The 25,279-nt window shown below is 37.8% G+C and overlaps 1 protein-coding gene across 1 annotated transcript in view; it reads right to left on the bottom strand.

Moving 5' to 3' along the window:
- Nucleotides 1-25,279, bottom strand: part of LOC140156540 (midasin-like) — a 161,235-nt gene that overhangs the window by 18,368 nt on the left and 117,588 nt on the right. Inside the window, 13 exon segments of the mRNA XM_072179480.1 lie at nucleotides 2,398-2,559; nucleotides 3,033-3,196; nucleotides 3,954-4,136; nucleotides 4,571-4,770; nucleotides 5,451-5,542; nucleotides 6,916-7,222; nucleotides 9,539-9,591; nucleotides 9,828-9,943; nucleotides 12,131-12,277; nucleotides 19,818-19,983; nucleotides 23,308-23,448; nucleotides 23,990-24,204; nucleotides 24,573-24,901. Of these exon segments, the coding sequence (XP_072035581.1) occupies nucleotides 2,398-2,559; nucleotides 3,033-3,196; nucleotides 3,954-4,136; nucleotides 4,571-4,770; nucleotides 5,451-5,542; nucleotides 6,916-7,222; nucleotides 9,539-9,591; nucleotides 9,828-9,943; nucleotides 12,131-12,277; nucleotides 19,818-19,983; nucleotides 23,308-23,448; nucleotides 23,990-24,204; nucleotides 24,573-24,901 (2,275 nt within the window).

Below are 25,279 nucleotides of genomic sequence, written 5' to 3'. Positions count from 1 at the left end.
CTCAACTCAAATGCTTCTTGGCCAATTTCTCAACATACTGGGCCAATTGAGCACTATATGGCCTCAAAGGGAACACTGACAAGAACCCATAGGTTTTCAGACATAAAGGCCCCAATTGCCCTTGAAAACTTCTAACACAGTCAGCAATTATTGTATTAGGAAATAATTATAGCAAATGCATGCACAGGTTTGATGAAAGTAGATATTCAAGATTTTGTAATTATATACTTTAGTTTGGTGTTACTTTGTACCAAATTTGATGGCTCTGCAGCATAAAGACTATCACCATTCACTACCATATGCATTATAGTATCTAGACAGTCCTGAAGTGTGGGAAAAGACGTATGACCATTACCTGGTGTATGAATGATCATTGCATCTAGATGAGCAAGGGCTCAGTGCAACAAAGACATAAACCCATTAGCTGCCATATGAGTGATAACATCTAGAGGACATGACAAAGTAGGAAGAGAGGTATGACCATTAGTTGGGCAAAGGCTCAGTGCCACAAAGACATAAGTCCATTAGCTGCTGTACAAGTGATTGCATCTAGATGGGCAAAGGCTCAGTAACACAAAGACATAAGTCCATTAGCTGCTGTATAAGTGGTTGGTTGCATCTACAGTCTATGGCTCAGTAGGAAGAGATGTATGATTATTACCTGGGCAAAGACTCAGCGCCACAAAGACGTAAGTCCATTAGCTGCTGTACGAGTGATTGCATCTAGATGGCCAAGGGTTCAGTAACACAATCACTAAGTCCATTCGCTGCCATATGAGTAATTGCATCTGCAGGCTATGGCTCAGTAGGAAGAGATGTATGATCATTAGCTGGGCAAAGGCTCAGAGCCACAAAGACATAAGTCCATTAGCTGCCGTATGAGTGGTAACAGTGGTCAGTGGTTGCATCTACAGGTTATGGCTCAGTAAGAAGAGATGTATGACCATTAGCTGGGCAAAGGCTCAGAGCCACAAAGACATATGTCCATTAGTTGCCATATGAGTGATTGTATCTAGATTGACAGGGGCTCAGCGACACAAAGATGTATCCATTAGCTCCTGTATGAGTGATTGCACCAACAGGCTATGCCTCAGTAGGAAGAGAATTAGGCGCTCCATCCAAAGTCCTCGGTTACTTCATCAATTTTGGATCAGCAAAATTCAAGTCTGGCTTCCTCAAAAATGGTTTATCACTACTCCATACATATAGTTGAGGTATCCTCAACCATTAATTTTCCGCGAGACATACAGAATCGATTAACTAAACAGCTGAAGTATCGCCTTTGTTATCAAGTCATCATAATTACGATGATTTTAGTTGTGTATCGATTGAGTGAGTTGAAGAATAAATTGAATCTATTGACTTCTTTAACTAAAATTAGAATTACAACATTTTGATTATCGTAGTAACCAATTATTTTACAGATAGTGTGATTGTAAATATAAAAAAATGTATTATATTATCTGATTATACTAATGTTTATTATGAACTTCAAATTAAGGCCTATACCGTATCCTTTTTTTTTACCACGGCCTTTAATCTAATGATTTTATTACGATATTTAAATACCGGTACCCAATTTCGCTGATTTAGTACATTTTTATGTTTAATTTCATGGGAAATGGTCACTAAAAGAGGAAGATGCGGTGAAAGATCGTAATCTAATGAAGAGGATTTACACGAAACTAGAGAAAGAAAACTCCGGGACCCCAACATCAGAACATATCGCATCAAACAACGCACAAAGGAATACAGAGATGAACCCTACCCCTGTTCAGACTCCAACTACTTATAGACCAACACCGAGTGATGTGTATAAACCTAGATTCATAAATGCCCCAACTGCCGGGAAGTTACAATTCGGGGGTGATCCAGGACTAGAACGAGATGTGACCTGGTACGAAACTATTTTGACCAGAGTCAGTTGGCTAAAGAAACAGAGTGATGAAGAGCAGGGAAGGTTACTTTGCATGAAACTCTTACGATGTGAATTCTCCAATGAAGACCTGTCAAACAAAAATGTCACGGGACAAAGCAGGGGAGATGACAGTAAAATCATGAAAATTGACAAACTTGACGCGCGTATGCTACTGGCCATTTTTAACCAAGCGAGATATCAATTTCCGGGATTTGTGGATAGCTATACAAATTCAAAATGCAAAACTGTAAAGGAATTGAATACTATATGCAAGCGGGCAAGGAATCAAGATGGTAATTAAGTAAATGTGCACCAAGCGGTGGCAAACAACGTATTCTATTTTAGTCATATGAGAGGATATCTTTGTGCTTCTGAGCTATACTTGCTAAGGGCTATAAATATGGGTATATATTTTTGAAATGTCTTCATGTTGCTGCAATACGTATACAAGGCAAAACAACAACATACTAAAATCTTACCTTGGTGGCTAATTCAGTAAACACACCCAGTAGAACTGATAGAAGCTTACAAGTAGTATTGTGAGCCCCTACACATTGCTGCATATAGTATGCCACTAGACCTGTGTACTGATGCAGTATGGGGGTTGTCCTTAGCAACAGCGCAACACATTGGTTGAAAATCTGTAAAATATAAAAATATTGCCAAATTTAAACTTGGATGCTGAACGACCAGTGACTGATTCTGCAAGATCTGACCAACATCATGTGCATCTACTACTCAAAATATTGGACCAAAATACTGCCTATCTTCTATAGTATGCTGGGATAACTTGCTGATGCCCATCCTATGACATCATCCTGTCAATCGTATGACGTTATCACTATCAGTGAGAAATATCCCGACTGTAGACAAGATATCATCACAGCATCACCATCTGCTGAAGACACTAGTCGAACTAGTGAAATAGTTCCAGGTGAGCGAAAAATAGTGTAGTGTTGAAGTTACACTCAAGAAGGTAATTGTTTTTTCCATAAAATTAGATTTGGAAAGAAGTCAAAATCTTTCTGAATCAATTTAGACCCATCCAGAATGTCCAGTTGGCCTACTTTGGTCAGCCTGCACTTGGATAACTATTTACAGTATTTCATTTTACCTTGATATCATTCTCTGATGCGCATGAATCCCTCAGCTCCTGCAGTTTTTCAAACATGGCCCTGATGCTTACTGTAACCTTCACAAGGTCAAGGGTCATATGGTCATGTGACAATCCACCATCTATTAATTTCACAAGATGACCTGTTTGGAGACCAAGTTCCTCTGTTGAATACAAATGACATAAGACTTCATTTTAGATTACGTTAGGCGTAAAAATGTACTATTTGAAAAGATCAAATGAGAAGTTGCCATGTAACCATGGACACACAGGAAGTGCAGCCATTCATGCTTATTAGATCCAAACTTGTAGTATTAATACTGTATTTCCTCAAATAGTCGTCCCCTTCAATTAAACGAACCCCACCACTTTTTTCAACCAAGATGTTTCAAAAATGCTAGTATTTCCATGCTATCTTGTGTAGTAAGCTTACCAAGGTGCACACATGCTCGCTAATGTCATCGGTAATTGGTGAAAATCTGGTTGTATAGCCAGAAGTGAACCAAAAGTTATCATTCCTAAGTTCATAGTTCTAAGTTTTAAGCTTACCTAATTGATTTTAACAGGAATTATCGTTCTAAAAATGACCTCTAATAATTTTGGAAAATGCAACATTCCCGGGGGTGACTCTTTGAGAAAATACGGTATGCATTATAAACAACATTCCAAGTTGGAGTATTGGGTTAGTCTGCACGCAGCAGTAAAATATGAGTAATTCCCGGGATGATCAGTTAAATGTTCAAAATACTGTGTATAATTTGTGTATATTTAACCAGTGGAAGTTAGAATGTAATATCTCCATTTGCACAGACCTAAATAGCGTCCCTGTTTCGAGACAATTGTATGTAGGGGGTGGGGTGGGTTGGTGTGTGTGTGTATACAATGGTGGGGTGTGTCCGTCTGTCTGCATGTAATATATACCTTCCATTTCCTGTTCATCACTTGCTTGATTTTCACTTTTATTCTCCTCTACACTGGCTTTTTGATGTCCTTTCACAAGCTCTTGCACAGCACATAGGATGCACGCTAACATCTCATCAGAATATGCTTGGAATGATTCTAGAGTCGATGCAGAGAGCTGACTGTTGCTGCTATTGCTTGTTCCTAAAATTTATGATGAATAACAACACAAAACAATGAAATTACAATTCCAGATGTGCTCCATTAGAAGAATCTTTACTGTATACATTTTACATTTCAAGCCAGATGGAATATGGGTTAAGAAAACAAAAGCACACTCAAAAGGTAATAGAAAATTACTAATAGAAATTATCTGAAACCAGGATGTATAAGTTTGATGATGATTAACACTTAAAAATAAGCTTTGAAATGGCATCAAGATGATATTTATTGCTTGTTCTTATGATTTCTAGTGACTTCCAGGTCTCATGAAAACTGTTCACATATTGAAGTAACTTTACACAGATCAATTTGTGGAAATTATTATTTTACTTTGTTTTGCAACAAATGCAAAAAATAAATTTCTTGCAAAATTAACTTATTTTATAGTATGCAAGATGGGTCTGAATTCAATTTACCAGTTTTGCTGAGTCCCTCACGCCACTTTCTGAACATGTCCCTAGTGTTGTTAGTCTTGTCCTTCAGTTCCCTAGCAGCATTTGCAGTCTCTGATACATGACCTGTAGCAGTCACTGTGTATGCCAATACAAGACTGATGCAGGTCTCTTCTACTGCACCTAGACCATTCACTGCTTCTTCTATAAGGGTAACATCACTCCTGTAAACATGATAAGAGGAATGAAACATAAATCATGACTAGATAAATAACCTAGTCCACTTTCTGATTGACAATTGATGTAAGGGCAAATAACCTACAGTAGGAATTATTTATGAACTAATGCAGCTTTCAACAGCTCTACTCGATTCAACCGTGATCGTATATTGCGTATTTCAAACTACAATGTGAATGCACGACTTTGCTTGGATACAATACTATCCAATCACAAATGCGTTGGCATGGATGGACTCACTTCCGCCTTACTAACGCACAGCCGCACACGCTGGCGTACATCACGCAGTGTATGCAAAAAAAGTCACGCTATGTCAGGCTGCGTTCATTCAATTGGAATTCCTACTGTAGGCACTTGTTTTCATGCACGTCCTGTTTATTGCATTATGTTGATAAAACAAGAGTTATGCTGTGGTATGCAGCTTGTTCAGCAAAACAGGTGATGATGTTCCGTGATGAGATTCAATCAGCCAATCAGGAGCTCACTTCATCAGTGTTTATGCAGCATGTGTGCTACAATGCAATAAAAAAGTGCTGAAGTTCTCTGAAGAGTGTAGTTGTCATAGAGGGAATTTGTAGCACTTGATAACTGCAGTGTTCACCTAATTGTAAGTAAAATGATTACATGTATAACTGAAATATATATACCAGAGATACATTGTCCTTACCATAGAGATATATTTTTAATATTTGCTGTTCTTAATTCTCTGATGCGTTGAACCAACATTGTCTTGATATTCTTAATCTTATCTTGGCAGCTCTGAAAATCAAACACAACATGACAAATAAACACAAAATAAGTTTAAATGAGATGTATATTAGTTTCAGGTGACTGTGATAACTGTGCTACATTGTGTCTTGTCTCAAGATGAGAGTAAAGCCATGATTTCGAAGTGGTAGATTCCAATCAGTGCATTTAAGTGGTTGCATCACCAGTGTACACGCAAATTGCCTTTCTATGCTTGTGTATAAGCCCGCGGGATTATGTTAGCTCATAAGATTCCAATTTACCACTGCAAAATCCAACATGGCATTACTCTCAACTTAAAAGAGGAGACAAACTATAATAAGACTTAAATAAATGAAGAATTTAACTTTTGTTCACAACACATAAAGTTGCTCACCTGAAATTTTCGGTTGTTATTACTCATCTCCCTGGGCCTCAAGGAAGAACAGATGATTAATTGTGTTTTCAACTGATTGAGTGTCCCAGGTTAAAGAAGAAATAAAACAAACAAACAAACAAAAACCTTCTTCAGCAGAATGATCCAGTTCGTTGATCGATTTGACGACTCTTGACTTGATCAACGAACAAATCAATCAACGAACTGGATCATTCTGCTGAAGAAGGTTGTAGTCTTAACAACCGAAAATTTCAGGTGAGCAACTTTATGTGTTGTGAACAAAAGTTCAATTCTTCATTTATTTGATTACCAACACAGATGAACTTTCATGATAGTATAATAAGACTTTATTTACAAAATTTCTGGGAGTGAAAAAGATGAAGAGCTCAATTTCCTGCTCTAGCATTAGCAATTCTTCCTTACAGTAACCATTTGTGTGTGTAAAGTGAAATGTGCATATGCTCTGGGCATGCATTTGTGATCACAGCACCTACAGAAACTCTGTGTACAATTTTAATACAGCCTTATGTTGTTCAATACTGTAAAAGTGAAATTTTTCACATTCCAAGCTATCGTATTGCTAATATATTCCTTTTGTGTACAGATCCTCATACTATCTCCGATCGGCTGGTAACTCGCTTGTTATCCCCAGAACCTTCAAACTGGCTGGGGATGCTGCCTTTTCTGTGGCTGGCCCCAGTCTTTGGAATAAGCTGCCAATAGTCATCAGAATGGCCCATAGCACTGGGACTTTTAAAAGTCTCCTTAAAACTCATCTCTTCCCCCAAATATGATGTTTCCCTTCCTTCTGTCTTCTTCTCGCGCCTCGCATCCCTTGGAAATTTGTGCGCGTTATAAGTTCAGTATTTATTTATTATTATTAGATCAATGTAAAGAAGGTTACAATTATAAATTTATAAACAAGAGAAACATTTCAAAATTAGCAAAGCTTAATAAATTAATTGTGCACAAATGTCCACTCTTACAGTAGTGCATGCCCAAGATTTACCTTTAATTGTTCAACCAATTTTCTCCACAAATCATCTCCTTTAGTTGATTTGTCCAAAGGAGCAAGCAGATCACTTGGAACCGGTGTCAATAGTTTCCTATCCTCTGCTGTTGTGCCTAATCCCTCTTGGCTGGTACCCTGTGGGCAACACTCCAGCAAGAGTAAGTACTGATGAATGGTTTCCCAAGACTGGTCAGCAAGATCTTTAATGTTTGTAAGCCACTGGCTGGTATCCTGTGGAGCTCTTGGAGATTGGGAATCAGCTACGGGGGTGCTATGAAGCTTTTCCAACTGTTGAACATTTGACCTATCAAGACAATTATATGTATTTAGTAAAATAGGGTTTGCTTTAGAGCTCTTAAATATGTCTTTAGCATACACGCTGCAGAATGGCAAGACTATACCTTATTTTATATCACCTCAAGTTTGGTAGTGTCATCAGTACTAGTGCTTTTACACAATCGCGCTTGACAAAACACCCTTGTGCGTGTGTATATGCTCTGTGGAATTAGGATAATGTGCGCATTTGATATTGCGACCAGCCAAATATGCAGTTACATTACTACCAAATTTGAGGTATGTAAAGTTTATACAATTGAGTGCATGGCAAGCAAACAAGATATGTGATGTGATTACGCGCAGGTTATTTGCACAACAAATTATTGAATCTAATCCTGATTCTAAGAGTTTTTGTGGTTTCAATTTTGTAATTATTTGAACATCCCGGATATTTGAGCTTAAGCTTTAAGGCCTATTCAGTGATTTGCTCATTCGGAAAATGATAGAAATCATCAAAATTCGTTTTTTGCACCTTTTTTGATAGCATAGATATAGTAACATAGCCTGCTAGCAGTTAAGCCAAAAGCTGTGTATTAAAGACAAAATAGGACATTTTACATGAAATTGTAATACCTAAACTTAAGTAGAGAAATTAGCTATGTGTATTTGAATGGGGTTTCTACTTGTCAATACTGCTGTTTTTCTAACTTTTTTGGCCAAATATTTCATTTTAAAATACCAATGACAATATGAATGACTTATCCGTCACTTTTAAGCAATTTAATACACAAGTTTTACACTTTCGTTGGGATCACTGAATGGGCCTTTAATAATGTGACCATTTACTTACTGTAGTTGTGTGAAACCATCAGTGATATTAGCAAGCATTTTCCTCTGTTCATTTGCCATCTGCATCAGATGCTCTGTGAAACCACGGCAACGATCAATGTTACCTAACCCAAGTTCCTGAAATAATTCAAACATTGGTGTTTTTAAACATGCAAGTGTAATAATAGTTTTCAGCAAGGTCCTTCATCAGTCTGCCGATTTGGGGGTGTTAACAGTGTAAACACGGAAGCGGGGTTCTGATTGGGTAATTGAATCATGTCATCATCACATTGGCACTTCATTCGCCGAACAAGCTGCATAACATCGCATGACCCAGGCGTGACCTAGTTATTTTCACACGACATTCAGGAAGAGCAGTCAAACACTGCTGAAGGACATTGCTGAATACTAAAGTATTCATTAAAGTCCCGAATAATAAACTATTCATTTACTTATTAATAGCCACGAGGTGCAAGAAACGGTAAGAGCTGGCAATGGAACATGTTGCTCCCCATGCATTAATATATATGCACAGGCACACTACTTCAAACATCAACACGCACATATTTCTCATCAGTACCTTTGCTTAAAGGCTTAGTAAATATATTGCAGACCAGGATTTTTTTTGCATCTATAAAAGATTTGTTAAAAGTTCATTTTAAGATTTCAAGCCTTTTCAGCTAAATATAGTGACTTTATTGAAATTGATTACGGCTTTTTTCCCAAGGGCATTTTTCATATCATAAGGAGTATATTTAAAACATATTCTAATGATCAATGAAACCAAATAAACACATTGGTTGATTAAAAAAGATATACACTACTTACCTTTGATGGGTTAGCTATGACGGTCACCAAACAAGCTCTTCTTGCTACTGATCTTAAGAAGTATTTCTGGCAACTCTCCCATTCCATGGCAACACTGGACACATCAAAACTATGACAAAATGAAATGCTTGTGTTTACTACAAGAGGAAGAGATGTACTTGAACACTGAATATGGACTAATCCCACTTAACTATAAACCATGGAGTGACTTACTCAATTCTATAAAAATGGTTAGTGACTAATGCTGGTTTCATACTTTCCTGCTGCTTGCCGCTTTAATTTGCCGCTCTGAAGATGATTTTACTTCACTGCGCAGTCACACCAGAAACGCTAGCGGTGACCAGCGGCAAGCCGGTCGCAAGCCGATATATCGATCACTCCACCACACGTAGCACTGCTGCAAGTTGAATTCAGGTCAACTCGGAGCGGTGCCGCTCTGACGTATGCTCAGCAGCAAGTGGCAGAACGTATGAAACCAGTGTAAGGCAAACTCAACTTTACAATGGAATGTCGCCTTCTGTTGTCAGTAGACCACAAACGGATGCAGACACTGACAGTTTATAGCTGTCTGCTAATGGAGTAACCATGACAATATGTTACTCACAATAATGGTTTTTGGGGGCTCAATAAATTATACATTGGGCATGATCGACATATTGCAGACTGAATCCTTTGTCATCTACCATACCAACTAGAAACTGTCAATTTAGCATTATCCCTGATGCTCCAAGTGGTTCTTGGCTATTGGAAAGGAAAGAAAGAATGAAAAAGGAGAGAAGATGAACAAAGAAGTCAGAGTTTTCCCCCGGGTTTCGACCCCAAGACCCCTCACGTGTCCATCGGCGACTGGATGCCACAGGGTTTCGCTGGCCTGGCCAGCAAAAGCGAGATTATATATGAGTTAGGGTGATTATGTGGTGGTTTCGCTTTGTAAGATTTTATAGAGTTAGGGTTATTGATATTAAACAGGCTCTCACCTGGAATTCTTTGTAGCATCCCGTGAGTGCCACCTGCAAGTCAATAGGAGGTAGATGAATCCATTCTTCTCTGTCTCCTTGTCTGGATACATTCAATCCTTTTCTGTAGGAAAGACCTGGAATAATGAACAAACAATATTAGTTTGGCTGTTAGTTTTAAACAAATCTCCTGTATCAAAATTTAGGACAAATTATGTTGTTATTTTGATAAAGCTGTAAAGATAAATAAATAATTTTAAAAAATGACATGAAGTTTAGTTTTGCCACATTATACTATAAAATATCATTCAATATCATAGATAAGAATGTACATAGACCAATCAATATGTTATACTGTAATTAGAGCCTTTGCAACATCCCGTCTTGATTCTGCCAATGCACTTTTAAGTTATTATTATTATTAGACAGCATTTATGAAGCGCCTTATCAAAGAGATCAAGGCGCTGTACAAAGAGACTTTAAAAATTACATCTTAAATTTATTACAACTTACATTACACATACTAAAAACATTGCATACACTGTTAAGCTACAAATTAAATATACACCTGCTAAAAACATATAAAAACAGGTGACAAACTCACTATCAAGAGGCAAGTAGAAAATTAACATATTGGAAAAAGGTGGGTTTTGAGCGATTTTTGAATCTATGGATGTAAGGGAGTTGGCGGATGTGAATGGGCAGAGAGTTCCAAAGGCGCGGAGATCAGCCAGTGCTTTCCTTTTTCTCAGTTGAATGTTTTTGACTTCTTTAAGTTGATATAACTTATTCTGATAAACATGTCAAACTTCTTCTGATAAACTTGATATAACTTCTTCACAAAACATGTCAAAGACTTAGACTGGGACACTATGGAGAACAGGAGAACTGCCAACAGAGTAACAATTCTACACAAAGCAAGACAGGGCCTCCTGGCCCTGCCAGTCGAAGACTTACTACAGCCAAACCCACGTCAATCACGGCACACCCACTCTGAAGCTTACAAAGTAATTACCTGCAACAAAGACTGCTACAAACAATCATATTTTGCAAGTAGTAAATTTTCCCATGGATTCAGAACCAAGCCCAAACTGGCTTTTAAATCTCACAAATAGAATCATGTTACTTCTCTTTTTCACAACCTCCATTGGCTCAGTTTCAAGTTGCATTTCAAGTTTGAATTACTGACTGTGCATTTTCATAATTCACAGAACTCATTCACCTGTAAGCAATCTCAATTTTGCTCTAAGGACTTCTTTTTCACAGGATCTTGTAGTTTATCATTAAAGTATATTATTATATAATATGAAGCTTCTATCTATACCACTCATTTTTAGTACTGAATGACGTTTAAATCAAACTGTTCAGTATTTTTACAAAACTGTTCAATATATCTTGATACCCGCACGCTCGTCACAATACCCAGAAGGCACGCATCACATAAACGCAGTATTCACGTGGAGCGTTCACAAACAGTGATTGAGACTAATTTTGGTACTGCACGACTCCCTCTGATGTGCAGCAAGTCATGTTGTCCTCATGAAGCTACACAAGCAACACAAAACTGCAGCTAAAATACGGTGATTTCAGCGGGTATCTGAGTTAATCAGGATCAGCATCTTAATATTGACGGTGCACAGAGAACATGGTTACTCGTTTCACGGCGGCATTGCAGTAGTTAGGCCTACTAGTACAACATTTTCACGGTAAGCTTACTCAATTGTCTGCGTGGTGCGTGCGTGTGCATTCAATCAACACAATAGCAAGGCCAGCCTATCTTTGACTAGGCCTAGCCTACGTGTATGCCTAGGCCTGAGGCTGTGTCTATAAAAAGCCGTTCGTTTCTGATGCATGAATGTTTTCATTTATGAGTTTCAGTCAGCTTCATATATATAATAATAATAATATTGGATGGCTTTATTTCGGGTTGTATGAGAATATACTGCACTTGCCATGAATGATATTCAACTCGCCGTACCGGCTCGTTGAATATCATTCATGGCGCGTGCAGTATATTCTCATACAACCCTTAATGCCATCCAATATTATATAAATACAATCATGTAAAAATACTAATACAATTGAGGACATTTTCTTCAATATTGCTTTAAGAATGTTATACATTTCCAATAATCATCTGAGATAGAATAAGATGTATGCTGCGAACTGACAAACTTGGACAAGTCAAGGGCTTAGGGCAAGGTGGCCGTATCAACTGAATAGCTGCCATGTGTCATATTTTAAGATTTAAATAAATTGTGAAACAACTTAAGGGCAGCTATTGCAGATAGGGCCTTCTTCCTCAAAGTTATACTACATCTCACCTATCAGCACCAAGTACTTGAAGAGATCAGACAGGGCTTTCCTTTTTCTCAGTTGAATATTCTTGGCTTCCTTGAGTTGTTTTTCTTTCTCAGCATCTTTGGTAACATCAAGACCTTGAAGATCTTTCACAGCTGAGATCACCTCACCTATGATGGGAAAAATAAAAATATGTCAAATTTGATTTATTTCATTTTTTTGTGACCAGTCGTATCAAAACATAAGCAGTTGCCTTAAAAACTGTAAATTTAGATTTCATGACTACTTTGTTAGCTCTAAACTGACATCTCACACATTGATATCTGATGCAAAATAGTTATTTTATGTGACAAATAAGATATAAATAACCATTTATTATTTTTTCATACACCTTTTCTTTATCATCTGTAAATGGGGTTTCTGACAACTAGTGTATCAATGTAAGGCCAAAAAAATTGTTTGGTTATACTACAACTGGTCCAAAAAGGTACGGTCAGTTGGTCGATTTTTTTTTTGCCTTGTGGAAGCAAAAGAGGCAAAGCAAGTTAAAAACAATGTTTTAATGTTGTTACATGGTGTTGCAGAGCAACATGAATGCATGTGTGAATTAAGTCGATTTCCGTTTAGGGTTAAACAGTAAAAAAAATCGGCCCTTTAAACGTAAAAAAACACCCAGCTAGCAATGCATACTTAATTATTCAATGGCTGTTCAATAAAAGCAAAAGTAATCAAAATGTACAATTTTATCCAACTTAGAAAATAAAAAGCAAATCTTTTTAGAAGCAGTAGTTCTCCGGTTTCCAACCTTGAATAAAAAGCAATTTAGGGCATAACTTCTTTTTTTTTCAATTTTGTAAAAACAAAACAAAATTGGGTTGGCCTCAAACATCGGGTCGGTCGGTGAAGTACAACCAAACAATTTTTTTTGGGCCTTATGATGGGTTGCTTGTGTTATTGGTAGGGTTTCTTCTTCAGCTTTAAAGTTACTATAATTTAACATAATACTACACACTGCCTTAGCAGTGAAATTAGTTCAATCAATCACTGGACTCCAGTGCTTGTGTGTCATGATGCATGGTATATCCAGGGTTGCAAGATTTATTAGTCAACTTAAAGGCATAGTCACATATTTGGTGGGGTGGTCACTCTGGAATTTTTAGAATGTCCATTATTTTTTACTTAATAATTTAACATGGAATACCAAATGAAAGTTGCAGCAACATTTTTTATTTTTACAAAAGAAAGCACATTTTATGAAAAATCATTGGATCCAAAAATTATTTTTTTACCAGCTCTTACATGCTACTTAAACCTGATATAAGTGGTGTAATTTCCACCCCATGTGCATGATTTTTCTCAGGGGGAATATAAATGCAATTATTGGCTTCCTTGACTCATTTCCTATTTAAGATACAGTAAGCCAAAAATTAAGGTACCAGTTATGTTTACCCCTGTATATCCTAAATAAAGACAAATATGTCAAAATTAAAACAAGCAGCCAATACCTGTACTCTTTAGCTCTGATTTAAGACCTTATTTGTTGAAATTAGTTGATAATTAAAGAAACAGTGATCTAAAACTTAATGAAGAAACAAAATCAAAAGTTGCACTTTTGTGCTAGTTTTAACGTGCTAATCAATGGAAGCACGGCGCTAGTTCTCTTGTTCGCGAACTGTTTGCGTCCAAATCAATAGGGCACGCAATGGAGAAAACTGCAACTTTTAAATTGGCATCTTTCTTGGGTTTTTGGATTGTCATGTTTTTTTTTTAGAACAATTTCAACAAATGAGGTCTTAAATTTGAGCTAAAAGATGCAGCTATTGGCGGCTAGTTCCAATTATGACATATCTGTCTTTGTTTAGGATATACAAGGGATGAACATAAGTGGTACCTTAATTTTTTGGCTTACTGTATTAATATTAAAAAGTACACTGCAGTTTTTTAGGTCGGCCCCTGTTAATTGTCACTATTAGCGGTAGTCGCGATTTTGAACTATGATAGTTGACTAATTCTGGGGGCCACCCTTTATATATGGTAAAATCAGTTGCAAATCAGGTTACAGATGAAAATGTCTCTCTATGAGAAATTATCTTGAAAAACTTTTCAGTGTAGCAGTAAGGCAAAGTTGTTTCTACCAACTATCTCTGTGTGTCCTTTTTATGCTGCTACTGGGCTATTCCAGCTGAAATCCATACTCCCCCTATGGAAGACATGTTCTGAATCTTCCACAGAGTGAGTGTGAATTTCAAATAGGGCTACCTAAAAGGGTGACTCGATTTGAAAGCTATACCCCCTGTGTGGGATATTAAGGTAATGTCTTCCATAGGAGGTATGTGAATTTCAACTGGAATAGCCCATTGCTTTTGTGCAGATTGAAATGGGCAATGACAATAAATTATCACCTAATACCTTCCCCTGACAGCGCTTGTATATAGTTTCACCATTGATATGAGTGTTACATGTAACACAATAGTGAACCATAAGCAAATGGAATCCCCAAGATGCAACTTGTATATAGTTTTTCAGCTTTGATATTGTTGTTACCCATATCATTACAAGCTCAAATCATGTCACATAAACAAGGGATGAATTTCATACCCATTTCTGCTCTAATGATTGCAGAGCGGAAATTAATTGTTGTAATATATACTCTCTTTGTTTCTTCTAATCCTAGGACAAAAACAGCATAATACCTTGTGGGAATCGGCTATTCCATTTAAAATTCATACAGGGGGAGTATGAATTACAAATGGAATGAACATATTAGATAGCTCCATTTGAATTTCATACACCCTCTGAGGAAAGATTCAACCTGAATCTTCCACACAGGGAGGGTGGGTTTCAAATAGAGTTGGTTAATGTGCTAATTCCATTTGAAATTCACACTCCCCCTGTGGAAGATAATTCCAAAATCTTCCACAGGGGTAGTGTGGATTTTAAATGGAACAGCCCAATACACTGTCCCTTTGTTGTATAAGATAAAATATAATCACACAACGTGTTGCATTTCTCCTAGGCGCATCTTCCCTCACTTATGCTAAAGAACAGACTGTGCAGTCGTTATATAGTGGATATGCATATTATGTATGATTTATAAACAGACCCAAGTTGCTGGTGTGGAATGACTTGTTACTTCAACCCTCAAACATAGGCAGATAATACTGATTACTATATGTACTGGATGCCAACATTTGTTCCATTGCAACCAGTTTTAGGATCAGTGATAAATGTATGATAAATAGCAACATATTGAAAGATAACTATTTTATAAGAGCAACTTTGGCCACCTTTCACTATTATCATGGCTTGGCATGGTTATTGCAATATTTCAGTATTGATAGTGCTGCTGCTTGTGATGGCAATTTATAACAAAACCGCTGCAGATGATCATCCAGAGCACATGTCCATAACATGTGAAGAGGAGGATATTACCAACTGGTGGTATAGTTATAAATTCTATACATCAGGTGGTAATGGTGCAAAATGTCATATCCGCTGTCCCATAGACTGCACATGTATCCTTGGTAACTATACAGTATCAAACAACTGTACTAATGGAGACATAGCTGAGACTATAATCCCATACCCATCTGATGTGAGGTATCTGAGCTGGGCTGATTCCACATTGCATGGTGTCGAACCAACAACATTCTCTATATTTGCTGATATATTAGATGGATTACATCTAGACAATACCAGCCTCCAGTACATTCAGCAAGGAGCTTTTGATGGGTTAACCATTCTGAGGTTCCTATTCCTACAAGACAACGATCTTACTAAGATAGTGCCCGGTATGTTCAGCGACCTGACAAGCTTGGAGTGGTTGTCCCTTTCAAACAATCATCTGACTGGCATAGTGTTATCATTCAGTGGATTGACAAGCTTGAAATGGTTAGTCCTTTCAAACAATAATCTTAATGACATAGTCCCTGGTGTATTCAGTGGATTGACAAGCTTAGAGATGTTATACATTTCAAACAATAATTTGACTGACATAGTGCCTGGTATATTCAGCAACCTGACAAGCTTAAAAGCATTATACCTTTTAAACAATTACCTTACTGACATAAAGCCTGATGTATTCAGCAACCTGACAAGCTTGATAGAGTTAGACCTTTCAAACAATTACCTTAATGACATAGTGCCTGGTATATTCAGCAACCTGACAAGCTTAAAAAGTTTATCCCTTTCAAACAATCATCTAACTGACATAAAGCCTGGTGTATTCAGGAACTTGATAAACTTGAACCACTTAAGCCTTTCAAAAAACCTTCTTACTGACATACTGCCTGGTGTGTTCAGTGAATTGACATTCCTGATCGTGTTATACCTTTCAAACAATCACCTTAGAGAGATAGTACCTGGTGTTTTCAGCAGCTTGACAAACATGAAAGCCTTAGACCTTTCAAACAACCACCTAACTGAGCTAATACCTTGTGCATTCAGCAACCTGATAAGCTTAGTAGCATTGGACCTTTCAGGCAATCACATAACTGAGATAGTACCTGGCATATTCAGCAACCTGCCAAGCTTGTATGGATTGAACATTTCAAACAATCACCTTACTGAGATACCTGCTGGAGTATTCGGTGAATTCTGCAACATATTGACCAATTATGTTCTAAATAACACATATGCCTTGGACGATTTCCGTCTATCATTGTCACACAATAACCTTTCCACATTACATTCTGGCACATTTCAAAATCAAACTGAACTCAGATATCTTGATATTGATCACAACCAATTACAGTTCCTTCCACAAGATATTTTCCACAACCTGAGCCAGCTGTTACATTTGGACCTGTCAGTAAATAACTTGATTCACATTCCTACTGAACTGTTCATTTATTGTCTCCATTTGGAAAGAATTGACTTGACTGACAATCCAGTTTTGTGGTTTGATCCCAATACATTTTCAGGGTTGAATGAGAGTGTAGATTTAATTGTAAGTGACCCTTCAATCTGTTGTTTTACATCAGCTAACTGCATACGTAACAAAGCTCCATCCCCATTCCTGACATGCAAACGTTTGTTGCCATATAATGGTCTTCGCATAGCTGTATGGTTTGTAGGTGCTCTCTCTTTGATTGGAAATATATTGGTCTTGTACATTAAATACAAGCATAAACATCGAAGTAATAAGGTCCAATCCTTGCTGATCACAAACCTGTCAATATCTGATTTCTGTATGGGTATATATCTGATCATTTTAGTTTCAGCAGACATTTATTACACACATTATTTTCCATCATTTTCTGAATCATGGAGATCTAGTATGTTGTGTAGAATAGCAGGTGCCTTGTCTGTATTATCCAGTGAGGCATCAGCTTTCTTCATAACACTGATCACCATTGATAGGTTTTTGGGGGTGAAGTACACATTCAGGTATCAAATAAGCACTAACCTTTCCCGTATTATGGTTGCCCTGCTGTGGTTTGTAGCATTAGCCATAAGCATAGCAACATTTACATTATCACAAGGCAATTTGGATATTTACGCAGTTTCTGAAATTTGTGTAGGGTTACCAATTTCCCGACATAGGTCTCACAGTACAAATGAAACATCAGATATGAAATTCATCGGATGGGGGCATCCAATAACAACAGAGTCCCATGTTGTGTACACTGGGAGTCGGGCAGCTATGTATTTTTCAATTGCCGTGTTCACAATCCTTAATCTGGGGTGTTTTTTTGTTGTAGGTTACTGCTATCTAGCTATTTTAATTTTTGCCAGGCAAACAGCTCAAAAAGCTGGTCGGTCCACCAATACAAATGAAGAAATCAGAATGGCAATGAAATGTTTTCTCATAGTCTTTACAGATTTTTGTTGTTGGATTTCAATAGGCATATTGTCTATTCTAGTCCAAGCTGGGACAGTAGAAGTTGACCCAGTTGCCTATGTCTGGATAGCAACATTTGTCTTACCAATCAATTCCTCAATTAATCCATTCCTATATACTTTGGTTTCATTTATTTTGAGCAAGAAAGAAAGAAAGAGGCAAGAAAACATTCCACTCCGCGCAATCAGGAGATCATAGGGAATAGGGAATTCACAAGATCAGTACAGTACTAAATATACTACTACTGTGTGAATCTAAGATGCTGGCGGTGTGTTTGAATATACCATGGGCTGAGTGCAATAAAGTCAGGTGCACCATAGTTTTCTCTTTGTACATTAATTTATTGGACACAAAACTGGACAAATCAGTGAATTTCAATGTTGATAAAAATTCAGTGAACAGTATATTATAACTGTAGCGTATTGCACTGAAGACCTATAGATAATAACATCATTGTTCTTCTCCATCTGACTCATTAGCTCAGTTGGTAGAGCATCGGTCTGGTGATCCAAAGGTCTCAGGTTCCAATCCTGAATGGTCAGTGAATATTTTTACTGGCTGTCATATATGTATATGGAGACTTGTGTAAATAAATTCTCATTATCATAATTATTTTATAGATCAAATCCTGCATTGTCTCTTGTTGGTTTCTTCCTAATAATGTGTTTTATGTATCTAGGTGTATTAAAGTTGTGTCCCTCAGCTACAAATGCTCAAAATATGATTTGTGGGTTTAGTGCAAGTAAGCCCCATCTGCAATATATCACAGGTAGGATATTCTTGCACTAACCCCTTGGATTAATGTATCTTAGGTCACTATTGCCATTATCAAAATGACTGGTTGACATTGATGTTTCTATCATTGATGCCCTCATCATAGACTGGGTATGCTTACAAGTATCATATGTGATACAATCTGATTCACCCAAACCTAAATCCAAAAACTGAGTTATTACCAAGTCTAACTTGCTCAGTTTGGTATCCCTACATTTTGGACATACTTGACTGCAAAATTACGAACTTTTTATGCGTTTTCTATAGTATTTTATTGTATTTTTTCTCCTGTTTGTTCGGATTTATATAGCGCCTTTTTCCAGCTAGATCTGATTGTGATTCTCAGAAAATCTCAAAATGACTGGTTGACATTGATGGCGTTATCATTGATGCCCTCATCATAGACTGGGTATGCTTACAAGTATCATATGTGATACAATCTGATTCACCCAGACCTAAATCCAAAAACTGAGTTATTACCAAGTCTAACTTGATCAGTACCTGCACTTTTTTTTTATCTTCATTTTTTTATTAGCAAAATTTTACAATCACAGAAACAATTGGAGTATCAATGTTAATTGGAATCACAAACTAAAAAATGATTAGAAAAGCAGCATAAAACTTATACAAAGTCATGCAGTTATACAAAGTAGAATTATATTCAACATAAGAAATAAAAATGATAATTGAGTTTTTAACTTTTTATGTGTTAAGTTTTCTTATATTTTTATTGTATTTTTGAATCGCTGTTGGTGGGCACTTTTTATTTTGCACTTGGACATTGACAAATATTTGTAAAATGGTCCACTTATAAATGGAAAGTTTTATTAGGGATTTGCAGCTGACAAGTATAGGCCAGAGAAGATATCTTACTCTTCCCAGAATCCTTTGCAACATGATGCATCACCTCATTACATCAAATGACACTCCTATTACTTTGTACACATTCCCTTTGTTTTTCATGTTAAATATAGACTGGCTAAACATTGGTCTTTCACGTTAAATATAGACAAACACGGGTCATTCATGTCCCCACTTGAATAGGGAAAACAAGTGCACATACAACCCTACATACAAACATACATTGTACTTACCAGTGAATTCTTCTATGATCTGTATGAGTTTAGGAAATGTTGCCTTGTTGAATATCACTTGACAGAGTTTAGTCATCCTGGGAACAAGAATGGGCAATCTCTCTTGGAGGGACTTGACACTGGTCTGCTCGATGAGTGAAGTTGGTACCTGCTCTTCTAAAAACACCTACAGGAGTATATGAAATAAAAATGAAGTATAAAGACATGTATTCCCTATTAGGTTGAACTAAAGGATTTCAATAGATCTATTTGTTTTTATTCCAAATAATGTAGATTTATATTTTCTGCAATCTGGATTAAAGCCTTATGCGTGATTTGTCTGTCCAGTCTGGGTCCCAGAAAAAATAACCTGACCCGACCCGGACTGGGCAGACACTTCAGCAAAATAGCCTCCACTGCCATGTCCCCAGGGAAACGGTATAATATCCAGTACTCAGAGATGTCACCTGATTCCACTCAAAAATCTGGAAAAAGGTGTGAAAACCCTGTAAAAGCATGTAAATTCAGGGCTAAAGACCAGAAAATGACTGGAAAACAAAAACAGAGATTTGGACTCTGTAAAAAAAACCAGAAACATATTTGTATGATAATTAAACATTTTGCTAGGCAAATCCAATAAAAAGAAACTCACTTCTTTAGCTTTCGCCATCTGGGCTGATGGCTTGATCACAAGTGTCTTGGTCCACTGCTTTTCCCGCGAAACGGCTTGTTGACATTTCCCAGAAGTGATGTTGTTTTTGTTTTGAGCAGTGGATCGTATACGTGATCGAGAGAGACGATACCTTTAGTCGCGGTTGATTGCTTTGGCCCCCTTTTTGCGGATTTGGCTGGCTTCCCTTCTTCTTCTGGTGAATGCGTTTGAGTCCCTGTCAAGTACTTTTGCCCCTTCCCATTCAATAACGTGGTTTTCCTGAGCGATGTGGTCAGTAATGGCTGATTTGTGTTGTTCAGAAGTTGATTCTTTTCGGTTTGCTCTTGTGAATTTTCTTCCGGCTATTGTTTCAGAGTCTTTCTTGTGTTCTTTGAGCCTTGTCCCAAACTGTCTTCCTGTCTCCCCTACGTAGGACTTGTCACACCCTTTACACGGGATATTGTAGACAACGTCACTTGTCTGCTCTATGTCCTTCTTGTCCTTAGGGTGGACTAAAAGGCTTTTTAGCGTGTTGGTAGGCCGCATCGCCGTGGAGATGTTATGTTTTTTAAAAATTCTTTGCAGCCTCTCTGCCACGCCTTCCACGTAGGGTATGACCACCATTCCTTTTGATGGTGTGTCGTCCTTCTTTTTCTCTCTCGCTTTCGGTTGCTTGTCCTTCATTTGCTGTTTAACTCTATCCAAAGACCATTTTGGATAGCCACACTCTGCTAGCGCTGTTCTGATCTTTATTTCCTCCTCTTTCTTGTCTTCTTCCTCTGTCACGATGTTATCCATCCTATCCATAAGAGTCTGGATGACCCCAAGTTTTTGGTTTTTTGGGTGCTGCGACTGAAAATTCAGATACTGGTCCGTATGCGTTTTCTTTCGATAAACCAGCAGCTTCAAGGACCCGTCTTCCTTGCGGACGATTAATGTGTCCAGAAAAGGGATTTTACCCTGATCCTCCTCTTCAAATGTGAATTTAATATTCCCAGTCGGGTCTACGGAATTTAAATGGTCAGTGAGCTTTTGAGTGCTATCCTTCTGTATGATCTCCAGCACATCATCAACATATCTTCTCCAGATCTTTGGTTTACAATCAAGGGGCGCTGTGGCAACTGCTTCTTTCTCTAACCACTCCATGAATAAATTGGCGGCGATAGCACTGACTGGGCTGCCCATAGCAGCTCCGAAAATCTGGCGGTAGATCTGTCCCCGAAAACTGAAATATGTTGTGGTGAGAACGAAGCTGAGAAGTTGGATGATGTCTTCAGCATTCAATTTGGTTCTGTCCTTAAGAGTGTTGTCACTTTCAAGCCTGGGTTTAATGACGTCCAGTGATTTGTCAATTGGGGTGTTCGTTAGAGAGCGAAGAGCGATACGACGTCATGGGAATTCAAAATATCACCATCGTCTATCATCACGGCTGTCATCTCTTCTGCTAAGGCTTTGGAATTTACCATGTGATGTTCAGGCGCAAGTATTTCTGCGAGGGCTTTCGATGTCTGATACGCAATAGAGCCGGTGTAGTCAACTATTGGTCTGATGGGATTACCAGGTTTGTGTATCTTGGTAGTGCAATACATCCTGGGGGTATTCTCTGCTGTTGGGTAAAGCAACCTGTATTGCCCCTCATTAATTTTGTCCTCAGTCTTGAGCCTTTTCAGAATCTCGACAAGCTTTCTTTTGTAAGAGGGAGTGGGATCTTTACTCAGCTTCTCGTATGTATGTTGAACGCTAAGCATCTCTTTAACCTTACTTTCATATTCACTTGCTGATTGGACTACCGTGCATTTTCCCTTATCTGCACCCATAACCAAGATGTCTTTTGATTTCATCAACTTACCAAGAGCCACTCTTTCTTCTTTTGAGATATTTGATTTGGGGGGTTTTGCCGACTTTAACGTACCTGCTACCTCTGCTCTGAGGCTCTTTGCCTCCTCCCACGGTAGTTTTGCACATGCTGTTTCAAGCGCAACAATGTATTCCTCGTATGGAATCTTGTCTACCGACACGGCAAAATTCAGGCCACGGGCAAGCAACTTCTGTTCAGGTTCCGATAGATCTTTTTCGAGATGTTTTTACCCATTTCTCACGCCATTTTTTAAGCTGGGTTTCGCTCAAGTCTAGTTCTGAACTGCTTTTACTTTATTTTTGGTTTCATGTTTAGTTATAAGGCTTTGAAGCTTTAACTTGTGTCTTTCTTTCGTCTTGTTTTCTTCCGACTCGCGTTTGTTGACAAGATGTAATTCAACATGGCGGCGATCAGCTGGCTCGATGTCCAGTGTTTCTAGATCGTTGTCACATTTTCGTTTGAGGGATTTGATATTATTGCTTACAACACGAATACGTTCACTTACTAGTTCTTTCTCCGCTTTCTGTATGATGTTTCTCGCTTTCTGAGTGTTGATCGGGCAGCGAATTCTGAGACTCGATGGTGTGATGCCATTGTCCTTACAGCGGTGTGTGAACGTGAGGTGTTGACGATGTCGGGCCAATTTTTTCTTGTTATTCTCAAGATCACGTATACGTTTTACTGCGAGTTGTCCGTAACGACTTCTTACTTCAGTAAATAGATGCATTTTGTAGGATTGTAGATTAAATAATTAAACATTTTGCTAGGCAAATCCAATAAAAAGAAACTCACTTCTTTAGCTTTCGCCATCTGGGCTGATGGCTTGATCACAAGTGTCTTGGTCCACTGCTTTTCCCTTGCTAAGCGCTTGTTGACATTTCCGGAAGTGATGTTGTTTTTGTTTTGAGCAGTGGATCGTATACGTGATCGAGAGAGTACCAAGGATTGACCAAGCATCGAACTATATTACCTAAAAAGTAGCATCTTTGACTACTACATACCTTCATAGTATCAGGCGTGATGTATGTGCTCCATGATTTGACCTCTGACCTGTCATCACCCTCCACAGTTACCATAGTATCCTCCTTGTCACCCATCTTGTTGTCTAAAAATACTGAATTCGCTGGTGCAAGTAAACAAACCTAAAATAGAATATATAAAAAAATATCAAAATTACCTTTGATATAAAATTTGGTTAAAAGCTTCAAATTTGGGCCTGTCTCTAGACCATTAAACATCTCTCCAAAATAGGATTTCTCTTGAAATCCATGGAATTCTTCTGAGATTAATAATTCTTGAAGAAATTTACAAACAATTCCATGAAAGTATAAGTTTACTGAAAACTTGGAATAATGGTACAAATTTAAGGTGAAATTTCATTTTCATTTCAGAAATTTATCTTATCTGCAAAAAATGTCTACAATCTGTAAATTAAATTCAGTAGTATCATTCTTATTGTGGGATAGGCTTTTATGACAGGAATTCATAACAATTAGTGGGTTTTTAGCAGGTTCGCCATCGCACAAGTTTTAGAACTGTCAAGCTTTCGCCAGGAGTAGCTATTGATGGCTCTGAAAAAGAGCCGTTCACTGAAGACTACCTCTTGTCAACAGAGAAAAGGCATATCTCGCTTATCTGCTAAATTTGAAGGTTTGGTGGCTCTGAAAAGAGCTGTTCACTTACCTCAAATTTCTTGCTGAATTTGTGCAGTGTCCTATGACTCTTGTGAACTGCTTCCTTCATGGCCCAGAAATTGATGTCATTCCATCGAGAGATCTTGACAAATGCTTTAAGGTCTTTCTCGATGGGTGTCCTCTTTGTGTGGATTTCATTCTGGACTGCTGCACTGAATTGCTTGTAGTAGCTGTACACATTCCATAGGAGATCTCGCACTTGAACTAAAAAAAAAATTGGATTATAGGTTTATTTTGAAATTTAAAATCTGAATAAAAAGCGCATAGTATTTTAGTACCTAAAATGCACAAATTAATACACTTACACTGTTAAATTCTGGAGAGTAAAATCTACCCGCATATTATGTTAATATTTATCTAACTAGAGGGCCTACTGTCGTGTACAAACTAATTTTCTTTAAAAGATATGTCACTCAATCAACCACTGTAAATTGAGCAAATGTTTAAAGCTTGGTAAACTAACAACTGGCACTGTCACCTTAAAACCTATACAACTGTCTCTGCCACCTTAACACCGGCAACTGTCAATTTCACCTAAAACCTTTAACTGTCATTGTCACCTTAAAACCTACCTTCAGCTGAGGATGGCATTTCAATCATGCTCATCTGACAATGGAAGGCTAACAGCATGCGTAACCTGGCTCCATACTGCCCCAGGCTGGCGCTTTCCATGAACTGCTGAAAAGCGGTCATGAGGGACTTGATGGTGACCTCTTCGCCTGTTGGTAGACTAGCCTCTTCCCCAGTCTCATGTTCCATTTTCATGATTGGATCGTCAGTTGATAGTTTCTCCTTTTCATGTTGTAGGTACGCATGAAGCAGCTGGTACAGATGAAACCACCACTTGGTGGCGCTTTGTTCTTGATGGTATGCAACAGTGTCTAAGCATGATGACCAGCACCTGTGCATTATAATATTGTTGAGTTATAATTAAGTTAACATAAAATACAGGGTGTCCCCAAAGTCTCTTTACCAGTTTAAATCATTATGTCTCTAGTAAGAGAAACTGCACCAATACTTATCTCAGGAGGTGAAACATCGTGTAATTTATAATTCATAAAACAGCAACAGATAAATTGACACCAAATACACAGAGATCACTATTACGATACCATAGAATTTCATCTACAAGCATATATGCTTCTTAATGTGTGATTTTTTGACAAAAGAGACAAAAGCTAAATTAACGTCTGTGAGATATGAAACAGCTGTTAATGCCAATACAATAGATTGGTCTTAAAATAATACTGGTTTGTAATGCTGCCTGTATTGGTAATTG

The sequence above is a fragment of the Amphiura filiformis genome, chromosome 7 (genome assembly GCF_039555335.1).
Source record: "Amphiura filiformis chromosome 7, Afil_fr2py, whole genome shotgun sequence".
NCBI classification, from domain to species: domain Eukaryota; kingdom Metazoa; phylum Echinodermata; class Ophiuroidea; order Amphilepidida; family Amphiuridae; genus Amphiura; species Amphiura filiformis.
The sequence above is the reverse complement of the archived record's forward strand: the minus strand, read 5'-3'. Positions and strand labels throughout refer to the sequence as shown.